The sequence below is a fragment of the Engystomops pustulosus genome, chromosome 7 (assembly GCF_040894005.1).
Source record: "Engystomops pustulosus chromosome 7, aEngPut4.maternal, whole genome shotgun sequence".
Classification (NCBI taxonomy): Eukaryota; Metazoa; Chordata; class Amphibia; order Anura; family Leptodactylidae; genus Engystomops; species Engystomops pustulosus.
The window spans coordinates 5,821,369-5,845,085 of record NC_092417.1 but is presented as its reverse complement, the minus strand read 5'-3'; the positions used below and the strand labels follow the sequence as shown (position 1 = coordinate 5,845,085).

The following is a 23,717-nucleotide window of genomic DNA, read 5'->3' as shown; positions in this document are numbered from 1 at the left end:
ACAGTATTATTATCACACATGATAGGATTAGATACTAGTCCCAGCAGTCAGTATCACACAGGGTTAGATACACGGATCAGCGCAGTGTCCCGCGCACTTCCCGCCTGCACCACGAGATGTCGCCAGCAGGCCACAGTCCTCAGCGCATGCGCTCTGCCCATATACGGACGTTGTATCTGTATGACGTCACAGGCGCAGTCCTCGGAGCTGTGAATTGCGGGATTAACCCGGAAGCGGAAAATAACCGACCGGAAATAGCGCCGAGTGTGGTACAGAGGAGCGAGCTGCCGGCCGCTGCAACCACGGGGTCGGTGAGTGTCGTGGGCCGGGGGGAGGCGGAGCGGTCATTGCGGTGCACGGGGGAGCGGGGTGGCGCTGAGCTCCATTCATAGTCCCGCGCCATTATCAGCGTCATGTCATGTGTGGCCTATTGTCAATGGAGAGGTCATGTGTGCGGCCCTGAGCGCTACGTACACCCCATACACCGGGCCCCGGCTCGTAGTGTAATGTATTGTGTGTCACCCGGTATATGTAATATCCTCTCTTCAGCTGTCATGGCTGATAACAGAGAGTAATAGATTGTATCCCACCTGTACAGTCTCCTCTCCCCGGGATGTAATGGCTGATTACAGAGAGTAATAGATTGTATCCCCCCTGTACAGTCTCCTCTCCCCAGGATGTAATAGCTGATAACAGAGAGTAATAGATTGTATCCCCCTGTACAGTCTCCTCTCCCCGGGATGTAATGGCTGATAACAGAGAGTAATATATTGTATCCCACCTGTACAGTCTCCTCTCCCCAGGATGTAATAGCTGATAACAGAGAGTAATAGATTGTATCCCTCCTGTACAGTCTCCTCCCCCCGGGATGTAATGGCTGATAACAGAGAGTAATAGATTGTACCCCCCCCCCTGTACAGTCTCCTCTCCCCGGGATGTAATGGCTGATAACAGAGTAATAGATTGTATCCCCCCCTGTACAGTCTCCTCTCCCCGGGATGTAATGGCTGATAACAGAGTAATAGATTGTATCCCCCCCCTGTACAGTCTCCTCTCCCCGGGATGTAATGGCTGATAACAGAGAGTAATAGATTGTATCCCCCCCCTGTACAGTCTCCTCTCCCCGGGATGTAATGGCTGATAACAGAGAGTAATAGATTGTATCCCCCCCCTGTACAGTCTCCTCTCCCCGGGATGTAATGGCTGATAACAGAGAGTAATAGATTGTATCCCCCCCCTGTACAGTCTCCTCTCCCCGGGATGTAATGGCTGATAACAGAGAGTAATAGATTGTATCCCCCTGTACAGTCTCCTCTCCCCGGGGTGTAATGGCTGATAACAGAGAGTAATAGATTGTATCCCCCCTGTATAGTCTCCTCTCCCCGGGGTGTAATGGCTGATAACAGAGAGTAATAGATTGTATCCCCCCTGTACAGTCTCCTCTCCCCGGGGTGTAATGGCTGATAACAGAGAGTAATAGATTGTATCCCCCTGTACAGTCTCCTCTCCCCGGGATGTAATGGCTGATAACAGAGAGTAATAGATTGTATCCCCCCCTGTACAGTCTCCTCTCCCCGGGATGTAATGGCTGATAACAGAGAGTAATAGATTGTATCCCCCCCTGTACAGTCTCCTCTCCCCGGGATGTAATGGCTGATAACAGAGAGTAATAGATTGTATCCCTCCTGTACAGTCTCCTCTCCCCGGGATGTAATGGCTGATAACAGAGAGTAATAGATTGTACCCCCCCCCCCCCTGTACAGTCTCCTCTCCCCGGGGTGTAATGGCTGATAACAGAGAGTAATAGATTGTACCCCCTGTACAGTCTCCTCTCCCCGGGGTGTAATGGCTGATAACAGAGAGTAATAGATTGTATCCCCCCCCCCCCCTGTACAGTCTCCTCTCCCCGGGGTGTAATGGCTGATAACAGACAGTAATAGATTGTATCCCCCCCCCCTGTACAGTCTCCTCTCCCCAGGATGTAATGGCTGATAACAGAGAGTAATAGATTGTATCCCCCCTGTATAGTCTCCTTTCCCCGGGATGTAATGGCTGATAACAGAGAGTAATAGATTGTATCCCCCCTGTATAGTCTCCTCTCCTCGGGATGTAATGGCTGATAACAGAGAGTAATAGATTGTATCCCCCCTGTATAGTCTCCTCTCCCCGGGATGTAATGGCTGATAACAGAGAGTAATAGATTGTATCCCCCCCTGTACAGTCTCCTCTCCCCGGGATGTAATGGCTGATAACAGAGAGTAATAGATTGTATCCCCCCCTGTACAGTCTCCTCTCCCCGGGATGTAATGGCTGATAACAGAGAGTAATAGATTGTATCCCCCCTGTACAGTCTCCTCTCCCCGGGATGTAATGGCTGATAACAGAGAGTAATAGATTGTATCCCCCCTGTACAGTCTCCTCTCCCCGGGATGTAATGGCTGATAACAGAGAGTAATAGATTGTATCCCACCTGTACAGTCTCCTCTCCCCGGGATGTAATGGCTGATAACAGAGAGTAATAGATTGTATCCCCCCTGTACAGTCTCCTCTCCCCGGGATGTAATGGCTGATAACAGAGAGTAATAGATTGTACCCCCCTCCTGTACAGTCTCCTCTCCCCGGGATGTAATGGCTGATAACAGAGAGTAATAGATTGTACCCCCCTCCTGTACAGTCTCCTCTCCCCGGGATGTAATGGCTGATAACAGAGAGTAATAGATTGTATCCCCCCCCCCCCCCCCCCTGTACAGTCTCCTCTCCCCGGGATGTAATGGCTGATAACAGAGAGTAATAGATTGTATCCCCCCCCCCCCCCCCTGTACAGTCTCCTCTCCCCGGGATGTAATGGCTGATAACAGAGAGTAATAGATTGTATCCCCCTGTACAGTCTCCTCTCCCCGGGATGTAATGGCTGATAACAGAGAGTAATAGATTGTACCCCCCCTGTACAGTCTCCTCTCCCCGGGATGTAATGGCTGATAACAGAGAGTAATAGATTGTACCCCCCTGTACAGTCTCCTCTCCCCGGGGTGTAATGGCTGATAACAGAGAGTAATAGATTGTATCCCCCGTGTACAGTCTCCTCTCCCCGGGGTGTAATGGCTGATAACAGAGAGTAATAGATTGTATCCCCCCCTGTACAGTCTCCTCTCCCCGGGATGTAATGGCTGATAACAGAGAGTAATAGATTGTATCCCCCCCTGTACAGTCTCCTCTCCCCGGGATGTAATGGCTGATAACAGAGAGTAATAGATTGTATCCCCCCCTGTACAGTCTCCTCTCCCCGGGATGTAATGGCTGATAACAGAGAGTAATAGATTGTATCCCCCCCTGTACAGTCTCCTCTCCCCGGGGTGTAATGGCTGATAACAGAGAGTAATAGATTGTATCCCCCCTGTACAGTCTCCTCTCCCCGGGATGTAATGGCTGATAACAGAGAGTAATAGATTGTATCCCCCCCCCCTGTACAGTCTCCTCTCCCCGGGATGTAATGGCTGATAACAGAGAGTAATAGATTGTATCCCCCCCCCCTGTACAGTCTCCTCTCCCCGGGATGTAATGGCTGATAACAGAGAGTAATAGATTGTATCCCCCCCCCTGTACAGTCTCCTCTCCCCAGGATGTAATGGCTGATAACAGAGAGTAATAGATTGTATCCCCCCTGTACAGTCTCCTCTCCCCGGGATGTAATGGCTGATAACAGAGAGTAATAGATTGTATCCCCCCTGTACAGTCTCCTCTCCCCGGGATGTAATGGCTGATAACAGAGAGTAATAGATTGTACCCCCCTCCTGTACAGTCTCCTCTCCCCGGGATGTAATGGCTGATAACAGAGAGTAATAGATTGTACCCCCCTCCTGTACAGTCTCCTCTCCCCGGGATGTAATGGCTGATAACAGAGAGTAATAGATTGTATCCCCCCCCCCCCCCCCTGTACAGTCTCCTCTCCCCGGGATGTAATGGCTGATAACAGAGAGTAATAGATTGTATTCCCCCCCCCCCCCCCCTGTACAGTCTCCTCTCCCCGGGATGTAATGGCTGATAACAGAGAGTAATAGATTGTATCCCCCTGTACAGTCTCCTCTCCCCGGGATGTAATGGCTGATAACAGAGAGTAATAGATTGTACCCCCCCTGTACAGTCTCCTCTCCCCGGGGTGTAATGGCTGATAACAGAGAGTAATAGATTGTATCCCCCGTGTACAGTCTCCTCTCCCCGGGGTGTAATGGCTGATAACAGAGAGTAATAGATTGTATCCCCCCCTGTACAGTCTCCTCTCCCCGGGATGTAATGGCTGATAACAGAGAGTAATAGATTGTATCCCCCCCTGTACAGTCTCCTCTCCCCGGGATGTAATGGCTGATAACAGAGAGTAATAGATTGTATCCCCCCCTGTACAGTCTCCTCTCCCCGGGATGTAATGGCTGATAACAGAGAGTAATAGATTGTATCCCCCCCTGTACAGTCTCCTCTCCCCGGGGTGTAATGGCTGATAACAGAGAGTAATAGATTGTATCCCCCCTGTACAGTCTCCTCTCCCCGGGATGTAATGGCTGATAACAGAGAGTAATAGATTGTATCCCCCCCCCCTGTACAGTCTCCTCTCCCCGGGATGTAATGGCTGATAACAGAGAGTAATAGATTGTATCCCCCCTGTACAGTCTCCTCTCCCCGGGATGTAATGGCTGATAACAGAGAGTAATAGATTGTATCCCCCCCCTGTACAGTCTCCTCTCCCCAGGATGTAATGGCTGATAACAGAGAGTAATAGATTGTATCCCCCCTGTACAGTCTCCTCTCCCCGGGATGTAATGGCTGATAACAGAGAGTAATAGATTGTATCCCCCCTGTACAGTCTCCTCTCCCCTGGGTGTAATGGCTGATAACAGAGAGTAATAGATTGTATCCCCCCCTGTACAGTCTCCTCTCCCCGGGGTGTAATGGCTGATAACAGAGAGTAATAGATTGTATCCCCCCTGTACAGTCTCCTCTCCCCGGGATGTAATGGCTGATAACAGAGAGTAATAGATTGTATCCCCCCCTGTACAGTCTCCTCTCCCCGGGGTGTAATGGCTGATAACAGAGAGTAATAGATTGTATCCCCCCTGTACAGTCTCCTCTCCCCGGGATGTAATGGCTGATAACAGAGAGTAATAGATTGTATCCCCCCCCTGTACAGTCTCCTCTCCCCGGGGTGTAATGGCTGATAACAGAGAGTAATAGATTGTATCCCCCCTGTACAGTCTCCTCTCCCCGGGGTGTAATGGCTGATAACAGAGAGTAATAGATTGTATCCCCCCCCTGTACAGTCTCCTCTCCCCGGGGTGTAATGGCTGATAACAGAGAGTAATAGATTGTATCCCCCCTGTACAGTCTCCTCTCCCCGGGGTGTAATGGCTGATAACAGAGAGTAATAGATTGTATCCCCCCCCTGTACAGTCTCCTCTCCCCTGGGTGTAATGGCTGATAACAGAGAGTAATAGATTGTATCCCAGTACCCGGGCTGCAGCGGCTGACACCAGGGAGCAGTAGTCTGTAGATTCGGAGGACCTCTGTGCCCCTGCCCGTTTCTCCTGGGATCCCTGTGTAGAGATCATGTTACTTCTGTGCCTCATTGAGTTCTGTGCAGGTTGTGGCCCCACCCCTGGGCTTAGCTGATTGGCTGCAGGGCCCCTGTGTCTTGTGTATAATGAGCCTGGGGGGCGGAGCTTTCAGAGAAAGGAAACTGAAACTTTTGCAGCCTCTGACCAGGAAACTGCTGCGGCTCCGGCACATTCCCCCCAGGCCCCGAGTGTCTCCTGTCCCCCGATCCCCATGCAGAGCAGCAGGGTCACCTACCACATCCCCCCCAGGAGGCAGGTAAGTGTCTGCACACACCGGCTCTGCTCTGCAGCTGACGGGGAGATAACAAACTCCTCTAGGCTGCTCCTGTGCCGAGGCTTCCCAAATCCGGGGGTGGATTATAGTTACATACAGATTACATCACACCAGAACGCCAAGAGTTACTGCTACCAGACAGTGGACTGGCTGATACCAGGGAGTGATAGCTTATCTAGGTATGAATGAACTCCTCACACTTCACTGCACTGATACACTGTAACAAACCCCTAACCAATCTACTACTGACCCTATCCTGAGACTTACAGGGGATGTCCCCATGCACTGGGTGCTGCCGGTTCCTGGTAACAACCCCTTTAGGGCCAGCGGTGAGCAGAGCCGGTTGTGTGTCAGGTGGGCGGGGCTGTCGTGCGCTGTGTCTGACGCTGTCTTCTCTCGGCAGGGCCATTCCTATGTTGTATGAGTGGAGAGCCTCCCGCCGCTCCCCCGTCACTCTGGCAATGACCGCAAGATCCTACAGAGGGCACCATTCTCACCCGCCGCCCCATAACTTCACCTATAACCCTAACGCTGTCTCTCTCATTAACCCTTTCCTCACACAGGAACAGCAAAAGATCATCCGAGAACAGAGAGCTTTCCTCCTGGGTGGTCAGACCGACCTCCCTACATATCAGCCACTCACCTGGAACTCCTACCGCCAGCCACCGAAACACTACAACCCTCCACGATATACCCCGCCCTTTCCCGTAGCTCCTCCTCCTCCTGCTCCCCCTACTCAGTGGAGACCGGACAGGACCACCTGCGACCTGTCGAAGGACTTTCAGCAACTCTCCCTGTCCAGGGACCCCCTGGAGAACTCTATCCTGCAGAGGTTCAGAGACCTGCGAGAAGGAGAGTTCCTGACCGCCAAATATTTATCCAAGACTTTACGGGTAGAGAAAAAGGTCATCAATAACCGTCTTTACAGCCTCGAGAGGGGGAACCTACTGTGCAAAGACGGCGAGAAGCCCCCAAGGTGGAGGCTACTCAGCAGAGGCAACCAAGGTCGTAAGGAAGAGGAGTCTCCTCCCGAGTCCAGCCTGTCCCCCGAGGAGATGACGGAAAACAAGGAAAAACTCTGTGAGTTCCTCTACCAGTCCCCGGGGTCCACCCCCACCAACATCCGCAAAGGGTTAGGACTGACCCGGATAAATGAGATCCAGCAGCTCCTCAACACACTGGAGAAGGAGGGCGAGGTCTGCCGACAAGGCAACTCAGCCAAGTGGTCCCTGACCGAGCGCAAGCGCGAGAGGATGTTCGTGAAAAAAAGAGCTGCCGAGATCCACGAGAAGGAGGCGGCCGGCCAGGACGAGCAGCACATCGCTAACTCTGAGAATGGCCAGCAGGGGTCCACGCCGGAGGTCTGCAACCTCATCCCGAAGGGGAAAGAGGCGGCGGACCTGACCAGCGATGAGCCACCCGCCAAGCGCATGAAGGACGACACGCCAGTGGATTATGAAAATGGACGATGGGCTCTGGACGACGTCACTGACCGGGACGGGATGGACATGCAGAACGCCTCTGTGCAGAACTACGAGCCCACCAAGGAGTGTTCACGACTGGACAAACTGCTGGCGTGCCAGGCCAAGAACCCTGTGAGTGGACTCCTGGAGTTCACCCACTTCTTCTCCCTGCAGTGTGACTTTGTTCTGTTGGAGCAGAGTGGACCATCACATGACCCCAGGTAAGTGACCCTGGACGAGCAACTTCGAAGGGAAGGCACCACGTGCCCCAAATGATCTCTATTTCCTTGAAGAGGCTTGTTTTGGGAGTCGGTCACCTTGCAGATCTCTCACACCGCTCCTGAGATGTCCATGTGTCTGGTGGGATGAACCCAAGGCGACTTACATTGAAAGTCAGACTGAGATGTCGCGCGATGTACCGCTGAGATGTGGAGCATCTCGGGGGCAGTGAGAGCGCTTAGAGGTTACCCCCCCCCCCCAGTGTTATACAGTGGTGGGGCCCTCATACTGGGGGTAGAACGGTCCGTATTACTGCAGCAGAACCCTCTTGTGTGCCGCAGGTTCAAGATCCAGGCCGTGATTGACGGCCGCTGCTTTCCCGGAGCAGAAGCCAGCAGCAAGAAGACGGCGAAGAAGGAGGCGGCATCCCTCGCCCTACGCATCCTGCTGCGTGAAGAGCAAGGAGGGACACAGGATGAGGTCCTGGCGGAGCAGACCACCATGGAGACCCCTGAAGATGTGGTAAGAAGATGCTATACAGATTTAGTGGAGCCCTCTGCTGGTAGGAATGTGTAACTGTGAATTAAACCTTTTGCTTTGCAGAAAACTGCACCCCCAGCTCCACTCATCGGGGGGAAGAATCCCATTAGCATTCTCATGGAGCACAGCCAGAAATCTGGGAACATGTGTGAATTCCAGCTGGTGTGTCAGGAGGGACCCCCGCACGACCCCAAGTGAGTATTCACCACGCATGGGGTATTGGGCCCCCGTCCCACACTCACTAGTGCCCCCACGTGTGACATCACTTGTCTTCTCAGGTTCACATACGTCGTCAAAATGGGCAGCCAGACCTTCCCGGCTGTGGTGGCCAACAGCAAGAAGATGGCGAAACAGATGGCAGCCGAGGCCGCGGTGAAGATCCTACTGGGAGACAACTTGTTACATCCCGAGAAGGTGAGCTGTCCTCACACAGCTGCGCTCTTCTCTCTCTGCATTAAGAGGGGAGCAGCGTTTCCTTGCTGTGTCCTTGCCTGAAGAAGGGTGTAATGTACCAATATCGGGCTCTATCACTCTCTGTTCTTCAGCCGGAGCCCGTGCCTGAGGTCATCAACACAGAGTTCCCCCCGGTCCCGGAGCTTTCGGTGGAGGACCTGAAGATGGCACAGAAGTCGGGTGTCGGAGACTTCATCAAATATCTTAATGCCAACCCGGTCAGCGGGCTCCTGGAGTATTCCCGTGCCAAGGGCTTTGCTGCAGAGTTTAAGATGGTCAGCCAGACCGGCCCGCCACACGACCCCAAGTAAGACCCGCCATGCTGCCTCTGTAGAGGTGAAGGGTGTATTTAGGGACTTGACTAATATAAATCTTGTGTTTCCTTCTCAGATTTGTGTTCCAAGCCAAAGTCGGGGGTCGGTGGTTTCCCCCAGTCACTGCGTCCAATAAGAAACAAGCCAAGGCGGAGGCCGCTGACGCCGCGCTGAGAGTTTTGATTGGGGAGGCAGAGAAAGCGATACGAGAGGGAGACAGCATCGCGGAGGTGAGAGGACGAGGGGAGCGACCTGATACCGAAACGCACGGGATGGTGTGCCCGGCGAGTGACTAGATACAGGGGGACACAGGAGTGGAGGAGGGGAAGACCTAATTCCGGGGGACATGGGAGGGTGAGGGAGGAACTCAGAGGGCAGAGGAGGAATAATGGTGACCCCACATCATGGGGCACAGGAGGGAAGAGGAGGAATAGGGGTCACAGGAGTGGAGGAGAGGAAGATCCCATACCGGGGGGGACACTGGAGGGCAGAGGAGGAATGGGGGTCACACCATACCTGGAAACACAGAAGGGCAGAGTAGCCACAATAGGGGTGACTTGATATCGGGACACACAGGAGGGTGGAGGAGGAGGAGGGGTGACCTGATACCAGGACACACATGCCGCATCATTTAATAGTCTCCCTCGTCACTGGATCCGGCGGTGATCGGACACCACAACATGATCCGCACACCAGGGAGCGCTGATACCCTGCAGGCTAATGGGGTTACCGCAGCGTAACCATTTCACTGCCTTACACACATCTGACAACCATTACTAGCCCAGTACTTCTCATAGCATCTGCCTAGAGCCCAGGCTGTCAGCTTATTGTCCTCATGGGGGCGCTCTACTAGGGTTAAACCAACCCGTCAAATGCATTAGATCCCAGGCTGGGTCCATATTATGTATCATATCCTAGACCAGCGATGTCGAACCTTTTAGAGACCGAGTGCCCAAACTACAACATAGACCCGCTTATTTATCGCAAAGTGCCAACACAGAAATGTAATTAGTGATTTATACTCCCTTCTCTGTCACAGCTTTCATTGATATCAGCACCTGAGGCACCAATAAAGCAGAAAATAGTCCCAGGTAGAGCTGTCACTTTAAAATAGCTCTGTGCACAGCAAGTCCTGGGCTGTCTGGGACTGCAGGAAGATACCTGGAGTCATCTCTGGTGAAGGCCCGGGTGCCCACAGAAAGGGCTCCGAGTGCCACCTCTGGCACCAGTGCCATAGGTTAGCCATCACTGTCCTAGACTATGCTGTGAGAATGGATCAGACCCCTACATGAGTGGCACCAGGTCTATGGCTGGAGGGTGTGTACTCACTGCGCTCTGTTTTGGCAGCTCCCGGTTGGCGGCAGCACCTTCCACGATCAGATCGCTATGCTCAGCCACCACAAGTTCAACAGCCTGACTGCGCGCATCCAGAACAGCCTCCTGGGCCGGAAGATTCTGGCCGCCATCATCATGAAGCGGAGCGCAGAGGACCTGGGCGCTGTTGTCAGTATCGGCACTGGTGAGTGCCGCCCTGTTTGGGTCGGGTAGTGCAGCTTTGCTCCTCCATAGGCTTTTCCTGAACACTTTCTTTCTACAGGGAACCGTTGTGTCAAGGGGGAGGAGCTGAGTCTGCGCGGGGAGACTGTCAACGACTGCCACGCTGAGATCATTGCGCGCCGCGGCTTCATACGGTAAGTTACTGCTGGATGGTGTAATGAAGGACACAGACCATAGAGGGCGACGCTGACCCGTCCCTGCTTCCTCCCTCCCTGCAGGTTCCTCTATGATCAGCTGATGAAGTACAACCCCGAGACGCCAGAGGAGAGCATTTTCGAAGAATCTGAGGGGGACATGCTTAGGATCCGCCCCGGAATCACCTTCCACCTCTATATCAGGTAAGTGGTTTCTGACGAGACTCCTTAATGCTGGATGTACAAAGCAGGTGCGGTCTATTAATCTCTGTTATCAGCCACTGATTGTTCCTCCTTGCCTTGCAGTACTGCCCCCTGTGGCGATGGGGCGCTCTTTGACAAGTCGTGCAGCGACCAGCCCTGTGCGGAGGGCGACAAGCAGCACTACCCGCTCTTCGAGAATCCCAAACAAGGCAAACTGCGAACCAAAGTGGAGAATGGTACGGAGGCTCGGAGCTGCGGGAGGGCGCCCTCTCTGGTGACTGGTGACTATGCAGTCATGTGACTTGTGCCGCTCTTATGTCCGCAGGGGAGGGAACCATTCCCGTGGAGTCCAGCGACATTGTCCCCACTTGGGACGGCATCCAGCACGGGGAGCGGCTCCGCACCATGTCCTGCAGCGATAAGATCCTGCGCTGGAACGTCTTGGGTCTGCAGGGCGCCGTCCTGTCACATTTCGTCGAGCCGGTTTACCTCAGCTCCGTCACACTCGGTAGGAAATATAGCAGTGATAAACCGTGTCTTCTTAAAGGGGTTTTCCATGACTCTAGTTCTATCCTCATGATGCTGATCTGGGGAGGTAGAAGAATTTTCGGCACACACAATGGGTTTTTCTTTGCTTAATTAATTTTTATTTGTAGTGAAAAAAATTCATAGATCCGCCTTCACCATGAAGTAGTTTTGTATCATAACATCTTTTTTCAAAACATAAGTAGATCAATAATTAGTACGACGTTTCGGTCATCTCGACCTTTGTCAAGTATGATCTTAGTTTTGTAGTGGAGGTATACAGAGTTGAGGTGAGGCAGAAGGCTTCATACTTGACAAAGGTCGAGATGACCGAAACGTCGTACTAATTATTGATCTACTTATGTTTTGTAGTGGAGGTATACAGAGTTGAGGTGAGGCAGAAGGCTGATCTATGAATTTTTTTCACTACAAATAAAAATTAATTAAGCAAAGAAAAACCCATTGTGTGTGCCGAAAATTCTTCTACCTTATACGAAGTGGACCGAGAATCCCAATTTTCTTGAGCACCACATATTCCAGTAGAGTGCGGTACCTCTGCTACTATTTGCTGATCTGGGGAGGGTGATTGTGATCACACAGACTCCTAGCGAGCAGGACGTCCCTCTCCTCTGTACAGGTCGAGCACGTGCACTACCCCTCCGTCCATTCCCAGCAGCAATAGATCCCCTGCCCACATGGATGCATGGTCCTCCACCAATCAGCAGGTTATCCCCATCACGTGGATAGACGAGCCACTGGTGCACCAGGGTTAAGAGTATCACTTTCTGGCAGCCATCTTTGTTCAGCCTCTAGAAAGCTCCTTTAACCGGTTTCATTTCCATTTTTCACTCCCCGCCTTCAAAAATCTATAACTTTTTTATTTTTACACGTAAAAAGCTATGTGACAGCTCGTTTTTTGCGTAACAAATTGCACTTCATAGTGATCGCATTGAATATTCCATGCCATGTACTGGGAAGCGGGAAAAAAATTCCAAATGCAGTGAAAATGGTGAAAAAACGCATTTGTGTCGTATTCTTGTGGGCTTGGATTTTACAGCTTTCACTTCACGCCACAAATGACGCATCTAATTTATTCTTTGGGTCAGTACGATTACAGGGATACCAAATTTGTATAGGTTTTATAATGTTTTCATACATTTACAAAAATTAAAACCTCATTAAAAAAAATTTTTTTTTATTTTGCCATCTTCTTGTGCTAATAACTTTTCCATACTTCGTCGTACGGAGTTGTGGGTGGTGTCATCTTTTGCGACTTTTGATGTTTTCAATGATCTTATTTTTAGGACTGTACGACCTTTTGATCACTTTTTATAGAATTTTAAAAAATTTTTTAAATGGCAAAAAAGTGCCAGTTTTGACTTTGGACGCGATTTTCCGTTACGGGGTATAACGCAGTGAAAAGCGGTTATTATATTTTGATAGATCGGGCATTTTCGGACGCGTCGATACCTGATGTGTTTATGATTTTTACTGTTTATTTATATTTATATCAGTTCTAGGGAAAGGGGGGGGATTTGAATTTTTAGGTTTTTTTATTATAATTTTTTTTTTAACTTTTTTTTTATTTTTACTGTTTTTCAGACTCCCTAGGGTACTTTAACCCTAGGTTGTCTGTACGATCCTATCATGTACTGCCATACTACAGTATGGCAGTATATGGGGATTTTACTCCTCATACATTACAATGTGCTGATAGCACATTGTAATGAATGGGTTAACCCGAAGTAGCCTCAGGTCTTCGTGAGACCCGAAGCTACCATGGCAACGGATCGCCGCTCCCCGATGACGTCACGGGGAGCAGCGATCCTCGGAAAGATGGCGGCACCCATGCGCCACCATCTGTTTGAAGCCGCCAGCAGCTTTGCCGGCGGCGTTCTGCAAGAAAACACCCGCGATCGGTGCCGGTAAGCCTTTGCTGCAATTTGCAGCAGAGACTTACCGGCTATGGAGAGGGCTCGGCCCGCGAGCCCTGTCCATACATCGGAACGAGACCACCGCCGTGAATACACGGCGGGCGGTCGCGAACCGGTTAAATAAGCCACTTCTGCTGAATTGTGAATGCAGCTCTGGAAGTGACTGGAGTATGTGAGATGTGACTCTTCTATACACATCTTAAGGAGGTGGAGTTCCCCTTAAAGTAATGTCTGTGTTTCAGGATACCTGTTCAGCAAGGGTCACCTGACACGGGCGATCTGCTGCCGGATGGCCAAGGACGGCGACACCTTCCAGAAGCAGTTACCGGATCTCTACATCGTCAACCACCCGGAGGTAGGATCTGGACCGTCAGACCTGCGCCCTCTCACCTCTCTCCGGACCCTCAATAACCTATGATATCTCTGCAGGTCGGCCGGGTCAGCGTGTACGACTCTCATCGACAGACTGGGAAGACCAAGGAGTCCAGTGTGAACTGGTGCCTGGCGGATGACGAGGTGGAGGTCCTGGACGGCACCAAGGGCAAAGTAGAAGGGTGAGTGACTGCGTCAGATCTGTGCAGGTTCCCAGTGTTCCTCCTCTTTCTCCCGACACGTCGTCTGTGTTTCGGCAGGTGCCGGCTGGAAGTCTCCCGCGTCTCCAAGCTCCACATGTTCGTCCTGTTCCAGAACCTGTGTGCGCTGCGCGGTCGCCAGGACCTTCTTCAGTACAGCTCGTACAGCGACATCAAGGCAGCGGCCGCCCTCTACCAGCAGGCCAAAGGACAGTTCTTCAAAGCCCTGCAGGAGATGGGCTACGGCAGCTGGATCAGCAAACCCCAGGAGGAGAAGAGCTTCAACCTGGCCACAAATTAACCACGCACCCACTTTATTATTTTTGGTTTTTATGAATTTTTTTTTCCAGGCGCTGTTTTTGTTTTTGTATCGGAATGTGACCGGGTCTGCACTGCCGGGGGAGACGATCCCAGCGCCGGTCTTCCAGGCCCCTCCAGATACAAAGCCGCCGCACCTCTGCCCCTCCGCCGGCGCCGCCGCCATTATAGTGGTTTTTAGGTTTCACTTCTTTTAAACCGTTTTCCTTTTTTTTATTAACCCTGCATTGTCCGCGGTTGTAAATGAAATGAAATAAATTTTGCCATTTTCTGGTGACCTATGGCAGGCTGGTGTCTCTGCGTCCTGCCCCCGCTCCCACCTTACTCACTGGACAAAAACCTTTTACCAAATTATCAGTTATGTAAACTTTCCTTTTAAGAATCGAGTTGCAATAGATATCAGATGTCTTCCCAGAGATCCCTTAACCCAGTTCTAGCATCGATACGTCCCTCAGCAGTGATGGCTGAGGCTGGAAGTGTCAGGGGTCATGGGACGTCACTTGTCACCTTGTCTGATCCTGGGAGGGGGGGGGGCGTCACTTGTGTGACCTCCTCCTGTGATCCCGGGGACCAGAAGGCGTCGCTTGTGTGACCTCCTGTGAACTCAAGGGGCCGCTGATTGGCCTTAGCGTGTTTTGTGACCCCCTACACTTCTAAGAAAGCAAGAACGTTAGAACGGAGTGCGGCTCAATCCAGGAGATGCGACAAGTGAGGAAGGGTTAACCCTTTCCTCCTCCCCTATAGAAAGTGTATTTAGTTGCAGCGCGTGCCTTAAAGTTTCCCCTCCGCCATATTGGTGGCCGTGGAGCAGCGGTACGCTCCTCCTACATATGGAGTCCTATAGCGGTGGCGGCCATCTTGCATTGTCCCTCTCTCTGGTCCTGCAGAGGTGCTGGCGCGGCGGTGGCTCAGACCCCCTGGGGGTTTTTGTTTTTGTTTTTTTCTTAGTGTTTTTTACATAGTTAGATATTTTTTTGCATTCTGAGGTTGTGCGGTTCCGTAGAGTCTTTGGTTCTCAGTGCATGTCTGACTGCTGCCGCTTCCTGTACATGCAGACGCTCTCTTCTAGATTCCCAGTCAGACATCGGCCGCCGTAACATTCGCCAGTTTGGTTCCTGCCCTTCTGTGTTTTTTTTTTTTTTTTTAGAAACATTCCATGAGTTTTTTGTTTTTTTCCTCCTTCCCAAACTGGATTGTGTCCTCCCCAAGTGTCAGGATGTTTTTTCTATCTCCCGTGTACAAAGCTCCGCCTCTCACCGCCGCTTTGTGTGTTCTTCCCGTGTCGTAGACATTGGAGTTGCATGATTTCGGAGTTCCTCCCTTTTTTTTTTTTTTTTTTTTTGGTTCCTGGTTTTTTTTAGGCTCTGAGTGATGCGACCAGAGACTTGACAGTGAATCGCCGCGGCGGGAGAACGCCAAACCAGCGCTGTGTCCGGTCTTTGTAAGGTGTAACCTGGTCTTGGAAACAATGGAGATTATATATATTGATATAAATTAAAAAAAAGTGACACAATAAAGAATGTTAAATCCGATTCCTGTATCTGGTGTTCATGGGGGTGGAGCAGTCGGCATCCTGTTAGATGGTGTCTTACCGCTCCCTGTCTGACGTTGGCGCCATTTACTGTTAAATCTGCTATTGTGTGTTCTAAAGTGTAACTGATGTCAATGGTTTTACATCTAATTTTCATATTTGATTCCCTCTTATTTTATGTTCCTCGTCCTTTTCTTTCAATGACTTTTTATTTTCCAAAGCTTCTTCTCGTTAATCTTCCTCAGCAGCAGTGAAGTAGGCGGAGTCTAACCTCTTCCTGTATCTGCCCTTGTTATAAGCTGCCCTCACATCCTATAATACTTTGTGTTCTCTCCTTAAGTAATGCAGAGGCAAATCCAGTGAGATTCCTTCAAGTAAATACACTGAGTATTAATAAAGTATTTATATAGTGACTAACCTGGTAGTTTTCATCATGTAGAGGTGCATGTAATATGTAGTAGAAACCAGCAGTGAAATGGATACAAGCAGTGTAGTCGGTGCTGTGTGTGCACAGCTTCCCTGCTGTGTAGAAAGTGTCTAGAGGGCCTAGGGTTGGAGGAGTCTGCAGAGGTATCTGACAGCTTGAGGTTCAGAGAGGAATCTTTGCAGACAGTTTGAATTTATAAGGAAACAGGGGAGATCTTGTACCTCGCTGTTCTTTTCCAGGGCCTTCTGGATCCATAGATCTACACAGACACAGAGTGAGTAGCAGCCCCTCCTCTCCAGCAGTTAAAATCTGTCTCCATTTCTGGTCTAAACACTATGGTATCACAGAGATCAGTAGGTGTATGTTGAGAAAAGTGTAGAAGTATTTTTTTTACGCAAAAGTATTTGACATCCTAGAACAATTTTTAGATATGCAGCACAGTTGGGGGAGGCGGTGACTGCGGGTAAAGGCTAAACCGAGGAGGATAGCAAAGAAACTGCTGCATGTAGGTAATGAAAGCAATCGGCAAAGTTGTCCTACATGACAGGAGCTGTTCATTTGTGATCTTTAAGAATAATCGGAGGTAAATGAAGGCGTGTTCCTGATGAGATGGTGGAGGGTGTCTGTGGGATCTCCTCCCTGGCCTGCAGAAGAGCTCCTGGCCGGTTATGGGGGATTTGTACGGATTTGTGATTTCCTGGAGGTTCTAGGAGCGTTTCACGCATCAATACCTTCACCATCCAGAAGCAGGCGGTATTATTCTCTCCTCTGAGGTCTCTATTATTTATTGCATGGTTTGGGGTTTGTCTTAGTAGTTGTTTTTAGGTTTTATTGGGGTATTTATAATTAGGGTATTTTGTGTGGTTGTTGATGTATCTTTGGTGCTGGTTATTAGTGGAGACCCTTGAACCATTAGTTTGTGCACCCGTGTTTTAAAGGCTGCAGACGGAAGCGAAGGAAAGGCTTGCCCCAGAAATAATTCTAGACACGCAGGTTAAAGGTTATAAGTCCCTCTCTAAGCAGTGGGATGTTCCTCTGACTACACATATTCAGAAAGATCTATGGGACTGCAGCCAATCTCCCTGGACGTGGCTGCAGGAGGAAAACTGATGACAAATCAAAGAAACGAATAATACAAATGGTAACAAAAGACCCCCAAAAAAGTTATAAAGAGATTAAAAGTGAACTTCAAGCTCCAAAAACATCCCTGTCAGATTACACCATCCCTTGTTGTTTGAGCCAAAGTGGACTTAATGGGAGACGACCCAGGACACCACTGCTGAAAACCTTTCATCAAAAAAGCAAGATGTTATTTGCAAAACTACATGTTGATAAGTCAGAAAACTTCTGGGAGATTGTCCTGTGGGCAGAAGAGACTAAAATCAAACTTTTGTGGCAAGGCCCATCGGCGCTATGTTCACAAAAAGGAATGAAGCGTATCCTGAAAAGATCACGGTCCCTATTGTGGAGGAGACTGTTATGTTCTGGGGCTTGGCTGCATCTGGCACATGGGGTCTTGTATCTGTGCAGGGGACAATGACATCTCCAGACTATGACGGGATTAAAGAGAGAAATGTGCTGCCCAGTATCAGGAAGCTGCGGCTCAGCCACAGGTCATGGGTCCTGCAACAGGATAAGGACCCAAAACACACACAAATGTCTGGACTGTTCTGAAGTGGATTCTTTGAGCCCAGACTGAAATCCTATTGAGCATCTTTCAAAGATGCTGAAACCCTTCACCCCCGGACACCGGAGCAGCTCATGAAGAGCGGCCACATCCTAGCTGAGAGGAGCAGAAGTCTCCTTGACAGGTACAGAGATCATGTGATTTCTTATTATCCATGGCTTCCTTCCTACTACTAATCAACTTTTAGAATGAGCCAGACGTGCGTTACCAGAGCTGCTCCCTACTGCAGATTCATAGGCTGTCACACTGTGCAGTTGCACTATCCCCGACCACTGTGTGCTGAAACTTCCTCTGCTGCAGTCAGATAGCATCAGGCACAGGGAGAGGGAGATGATAATCTTACAGCCTGCGATGCTATAGCATGGAGGGGCTCTGGAAAGTGTAACGGAAACTGAAAATGGAATATTAATACCACTCTCTGTTCCCCATTGACTTCTCACCTATGGAAAGCTGCCTTACGAACAGAACCTGCCAAACGCTGGTGTGAACCGAGTCTAAAGACCCCATTGGTGAAGGCTGGACCTGTGCTGGTGATCGGTAATGCTTTACGACAGGATCTGGCTGGATTAGGAGAAGAGAAGGCAAACCCCGACCATGAGGAAGCAGCGGATCAGATCAAATGGTCTGGACCTCGGCAGAATATCAGCGGCCGGTGCGGCTTTCCTCAGCTTATCGATTTCTTGATGGTGAAGAAACCTCTCAGTACGTTGCAGGTAGGACTGATAAGACACTGATCCAGATTTACAGCAGCCGTAATGTGAAAGGTTACGACCAGGTCAGAGGTCAGGTCTGGAAAGTGAAGCACCTCAATGGAAAGAGCTTGGATCTCGTGTATCCTCACTGAGAAGATGGTCACCAGGAGAGATGACGATGTGAAATCTCTTCTAGGGGTCCAAATGACGGTGAAAAGCATAAGGTCCAGTGCAAATGTAAGGTCCCATGAAAACGCCAACATCTGAACATCCTTGAAGAATCAACTCGCCCACAAAACATTAAAAATGACAACGTCCAAAGTGGAAATTGATGGCAGTAAAATAAACATCGGGAGTATTAATTTCAGGACTTTGCCCAAATCTTCCTAAAGCAACTGGAGAATATTTGGTACTGAAGTAGGAACTTTCTCTGTAGAAGAACCCAAGGTCACGTCAAGGTCTTCCAAACTCCTTCATAAATCTAGACTTTCTTGTTGAGGACAATGACTGCGTCCAACAACCTGATAGGATTCCTCCTTTAATTTCCAGGCCGTACGATAGTCTTGCTGGTTCTGGAGGAAGAATCCTTCTCTGGGTCAACAGGTCTTGGACTGGAAGTTTCCAAAATCCCCCCCCCCCCCCCTTTGCTCGTTCAAGAAGGAGAAGGTAACACAACCTTCTTGGCCATACTGGCGAGAGACTCTATTGTAAAGGAGTGATCCTGTTTGTTGAGAGGCTGAGTATTGTGTTTGGAAGCCATCGGGTCCATTTGTGGAACCACCATCCGATAAGTAACCTGCTTGAAGACTTGACTGTTTAGCAACCATTAAGATGTGACGGACTTGACTGCTTTCTTCCGGGTGAGAGCTCTCTCCTGAGACACACGTCTGTAATGTCCTGGTGGACGGGTCACCACTAAACTCCTGAACTGAAGTGTACATCACTTTTAGGACTTTGATTTCCCCCTGGGATTTATAAGTTATACTATAGCTATCCCAATAATGATCCTTTGCTGCCATCTTCTGCATAAAAGGAGAGTGCCAGGCATGATGTAATAGAACTGTAATGTGCCATCTATTTATGTTATGTCTGAAGTTAATGTAACTCCACCGCAGAATCCCAGGCCTGTGATTGACTGGAAAGCTCAGAATATTCCTGAACCGTGTGGACAGAGCAAGTCTAGAACTTCAGGCTCTGTCTAAGGCTTTGTGTCAGTCTTACTCTTGAGATTCCTTAAAAGAAAACCATCTCTGCACATAAACTCACCGGCCACTTTATTAGGTACACTGTCCAACTGCTCGTTAACACTTAATTTCTAATCAGCCAATCACATGGCGGCAACTCAGTGCATTTAGGCATGTAGACATGGTCAAGACAATCTCCTGCAGTTCTCCCGAGCATCAGTATGGGGAAGAAAGGTGATTTGTGGCCTGTGAACGTGGCATGGTTGTTGGTGCCAGAAGGGCTGGTCTGAGTATTTCAGAAACTGCTGATCTACTGGGATTTTCACGCACAACCATCTCTAGGGTTTACAGAGAATGGTCCGAAAAAGAAAAAACATCCAGTGAGCGGCAGTTCTGTGGGCGGAAATGCCTTGTTGATGCCAGAGGAGAATGGGCAGACTGGTTCGAGCTGATAGAAAGGCAACAGTGACTCAAATCGCCACCCGTTACAACCAAGGTAGGCAGAAGAGCATCTCTGAACGCACAGTACGTCCAACTTTGAGGCAGATGGGCTACAGCAGCAGAAGACCACACCGGGTGCCACTCCTTTCAGCTAAGAACAGGAAACTGAGGCTACAATTTGCACAAGCTCATCGAAATTGGACAGTAGAAGATTGGAAAAACGTTGCCTGGTCTGATGAGTCTCGATTTCTGCTGCGACATTCGGATGGTAGGGTCAGAATTTGGCGTCAACAACATGAAAGCATGGACCCATCCTGCCTTGTATCAGCGGCTCAGGCTGGTGGTGGTGGTGGTGTCGTCATGGATCCATCCTGCCTTGTATCAGCGGGTCAGGCTGGTGCTGGTGGTGTCATGGATCCATCCTGCCTTGTATCAGCGGGTCAGGCTGGTGGTGGTGGTGTCATGGATCCATCCTGCCTTGTATCAGCGGCTCAGGCTGGTGGTGGTGGTGTCATGGATCCATCCTGCCTTGTATCAGCGGCTCAGGCTGGTGGTGGTGTCATGGATCCATCCTGCCTTGTATCAGCGGGTCAGGCTGGTGGTGGTGGTGGTGTCATGGATCCATCCTGCCTTGTATCAGCGGCTCAGGCTGGTGGTGGTGGTGTCATGGATCCATCCTGCCTTGTATCAGCGGGTCAGGCTGGTGGTGGTGGTGTCATGGTGTCTTTGGGCCCCTTGGTACAACGCCACAGCCTACCTGAGTATTGTTGCTGCCCATGTCCATCCCTTTATGAGCACAATGTCCCCTGTAACATCTGATGGCTACTTTCAGCAGGATAATGTGCCATGTCATAAAGCTGGAAGCATCTCAGACTGGTTTCTTGAACATGACAATGAGGTCACTGGACACAAATGGCTCCACAGTCACCAGATCTCAATCCAATAGAGCATCTTTGGGATGTGGTGGAACGGGAGATTCGCATCATGGATGTGCAGCCGACAAATCTGCGGCAACTGTGTGATGCCATCATGTCACTATGGAGCAAAATCTCTGAGGAGCTTCCAGCACCTTGTTGTATCTATGCCACGAAGAATTGAGGCAGTTCTGAAGGCAAAAGGGGGTCCAACCCGTTACTAGCATGGTGGACCTAATAAAGTGGCCGGTGAGTGTACATTGCTGCCCAAGCAGCAGAGCCAACCTGCCTCCTATGTACAGTCTTCTGGCCACTGGATGAAGTTAAGATACTACTAAATGTCTGCTCCACAACGGAACAATCCACCGCTTTGTGTGTGCGCCTGCATTACCTGCTGCTGTGTGGACTGTGACCAATAGCCAATCACTCATCCTCGTACCAGCCAATGGGCAATGCAGATGGGCCCAGATCAGCCTAGACTTTGGCCAACAGGCCCAGCCCCAAACCAGACCAACCAGCCCTAGACCAGACTACACTACGGCCAATGCGGCTGGCCTGAGACCAGACTATGGCCAATATGGCCTGTCCCTGACATGACTAGATTATGGCCAACGTGACCAGCCTTATACTGGACTTGTGAATGGGCGATGGAGCCAGGCCCAGACCAGACTATGGCCAACACGCCCAGCCTCGTAGCAGACTACACTTTGGCCAATGCTGCTGGAGAACGCCAGCCCTGGACCAGTCTATGGTTTAGGTGGAAGGACGAGGATGAAGACAGACCAGGCAATGGCTGACCAGAATGGCCCGAGACTGGACCCTGGCTGTATGTGTAGCTGTATAAACCAGCTTGCTTTTTTTTGAGTAGTGGTGGGGGAACTATCACCATATTTTTTAGACTCATCATTTTAACCCAGGGCACCAGTTAGCAGGGAGCAAATGATAATTGTGTTCCCTACTGTTCACATTTAACATTAGATCATTATTATCAGTGATTTGTAGCATCTTCCCCACACCTGCTCAGGCATTCCTGTGACATCATCAGTGACATCATGGGATCCCTTCTCCCGGGCTCATTGTGAACGCTACCATCATGTGGACTGGCAGAGCTATTCCGTGCTGCAGTGGTTGACGCTATAGAGGGTCATGTGACTGGAGAATCGGCAGCCTGCACTGAGTAACTAAGCTCCAGTCATGTGACCTTCTATTGGGGCTGCAAGCTGCGCCACTGAATGAACATAAAGTACCTGCGTGTATTGCCTTGCATGAGACTTTTTTCAAGGAGTAAAATTTTCTGTGCAAGCGTCTATGACCCTTGTATAGGCGTTTATGTGACCTCTAATTATTTTACTAAACCTGAGTTACATCCTGTATTATACCCCAGAGCTGCACTCACTATTCTGTTGCTGGTGCAGTCACTGTGTACATACATGACATTACTTATCCTGTACTGATCCTGAGTTACATCCTGTATTATACCCCAGAGCTGCACTCACTATTCTGCTGCTGGTGCAGTCACTGTGTACATACATGACATTACTTATCCTGTACTGATCCTGAGTTATGTCCTGTATTATACCCCAGAGCTGCACTCACTATTCTGCTGCTGGTGCAGTCACTGTGTACATACATGACATTACTTATCCTGTACTGATCCTGAGTTATGTCCTGTATTATACTCCAGAGCTGCACTCACTATTCTGCTGCTGGTGCAGTCACTGTGTACATACATGACATTACTTATCCTGTACTCATCCTGAGTTACATCCTGTATTATACCCCAGAGCTGCACTCACTATTCTGCTGCTGGTGCAGTCACTGTGTATATACATGACATTACTTATCCTGTACTGATCCTGAGTTACACCCTGTATTATACCCCAGAGCTGCACTCACTATTCTGCTGCTGGTGCAGTCACTGTGTACATACATGACATTACTTATCCTGTACTGATCCTGAGTTACATCCTGTATTATACTCCAGAGCTGCGCTCACTATTCTGCTGCTGGTGCAGTCACTGTGTACATACATGACATTACTTATCCTGTACTGATCCTGAGTTACATCCTGTATTATACCCCAGAGCTGCACTCACTATTCTGCTGCTGGTGCAGTCACTGTGTACATACATGACATTACTTATCCTGTACTGATCCTGAGTTACATCCTGTATTATACCCCAGAGCTGCACTCACTATTCTGCTGCTGGTGCAGTCACTGTGTACATACATGACATTACTTATCCTGTACTGATCCTGAGTTACATCCTGTATTATACCCCAGAGCTGCACTCACTATTCTGCTGCTGGTGCAGTCACTGTACATACATGACATTACTTATCCTGTACTGATCCCAAGTTACATCCTGTATTATACACCAGAGCTGCACTCACTATTCTGCTGCTGGTGCAGTCACTGTGTACATACAGGACATTACTTATCCTGTACTGATCCTGAGTTACATCCTGTATTATACTCCAGAGCTGCACTCACTATTCTGCTGCTGGTGCAGTCACTGTGTACATACAGGACATTACTTATCCTGTACTGATCCTGAGTTACATCCTGTATTATACTCCAGAGCTGCACTCACTATTCTGCTGCTGGTGCAGTCACTGTGTACATACATGACATTACTTATCCTGTACTGATCCTGAGTTACATCCTGTATTATACCCCAGAGCTGCACTCACTATTCTGCTGCTGCTGGTGCAGTCACTGTGTACATAC

The 23,717-nt window shown here is 49.8% G+C and overlaps 1 protein-coding gene across 1 annotated transcript; it reads left to right on the top strand.

The window, feature by feature from the left end:
• The first annotated feature begins 5,702 nt into the window (after window positions 1-5,702).
• On the top strand, window positions 5,703-15,260 carry ADAR (adenosine deaminase RNA specific). Its single transcript, XM_072114516.1, has 15 exons — window positions 5,703-5,859; window positions 6,281-7,561; window positions 7,901-8,081; window positions 8,163-8,293; window positions 8,378-8,513; window positions 8,645-8,859; window positions 8,943-9,096; window positions 10,214-10,385; window positions 10,464-10,557; window positions 10,642-10,761; window positions 10,864-10,997; window positions 11,087-11,269; window positions 13,463-13,575; window positions 13,650-13,774; window positions 13,853-15,260. Exons 2-15 carry the CDS (start codon window positions 6,291-6,293, stop codon window positions 14,091-14,093), a joined length of 3,270 nt encoding a protein of 1,089 aa, XP_071970617.1. The 5' UTR covers window positions 5,703-5,859; window positions 6,281-6,290; the 3' UTR covers window positions 14,094-15,260.
• The last annotated feature ends 8,457 nt before the right edge of the window (window positions 15,261-23,717 follow it).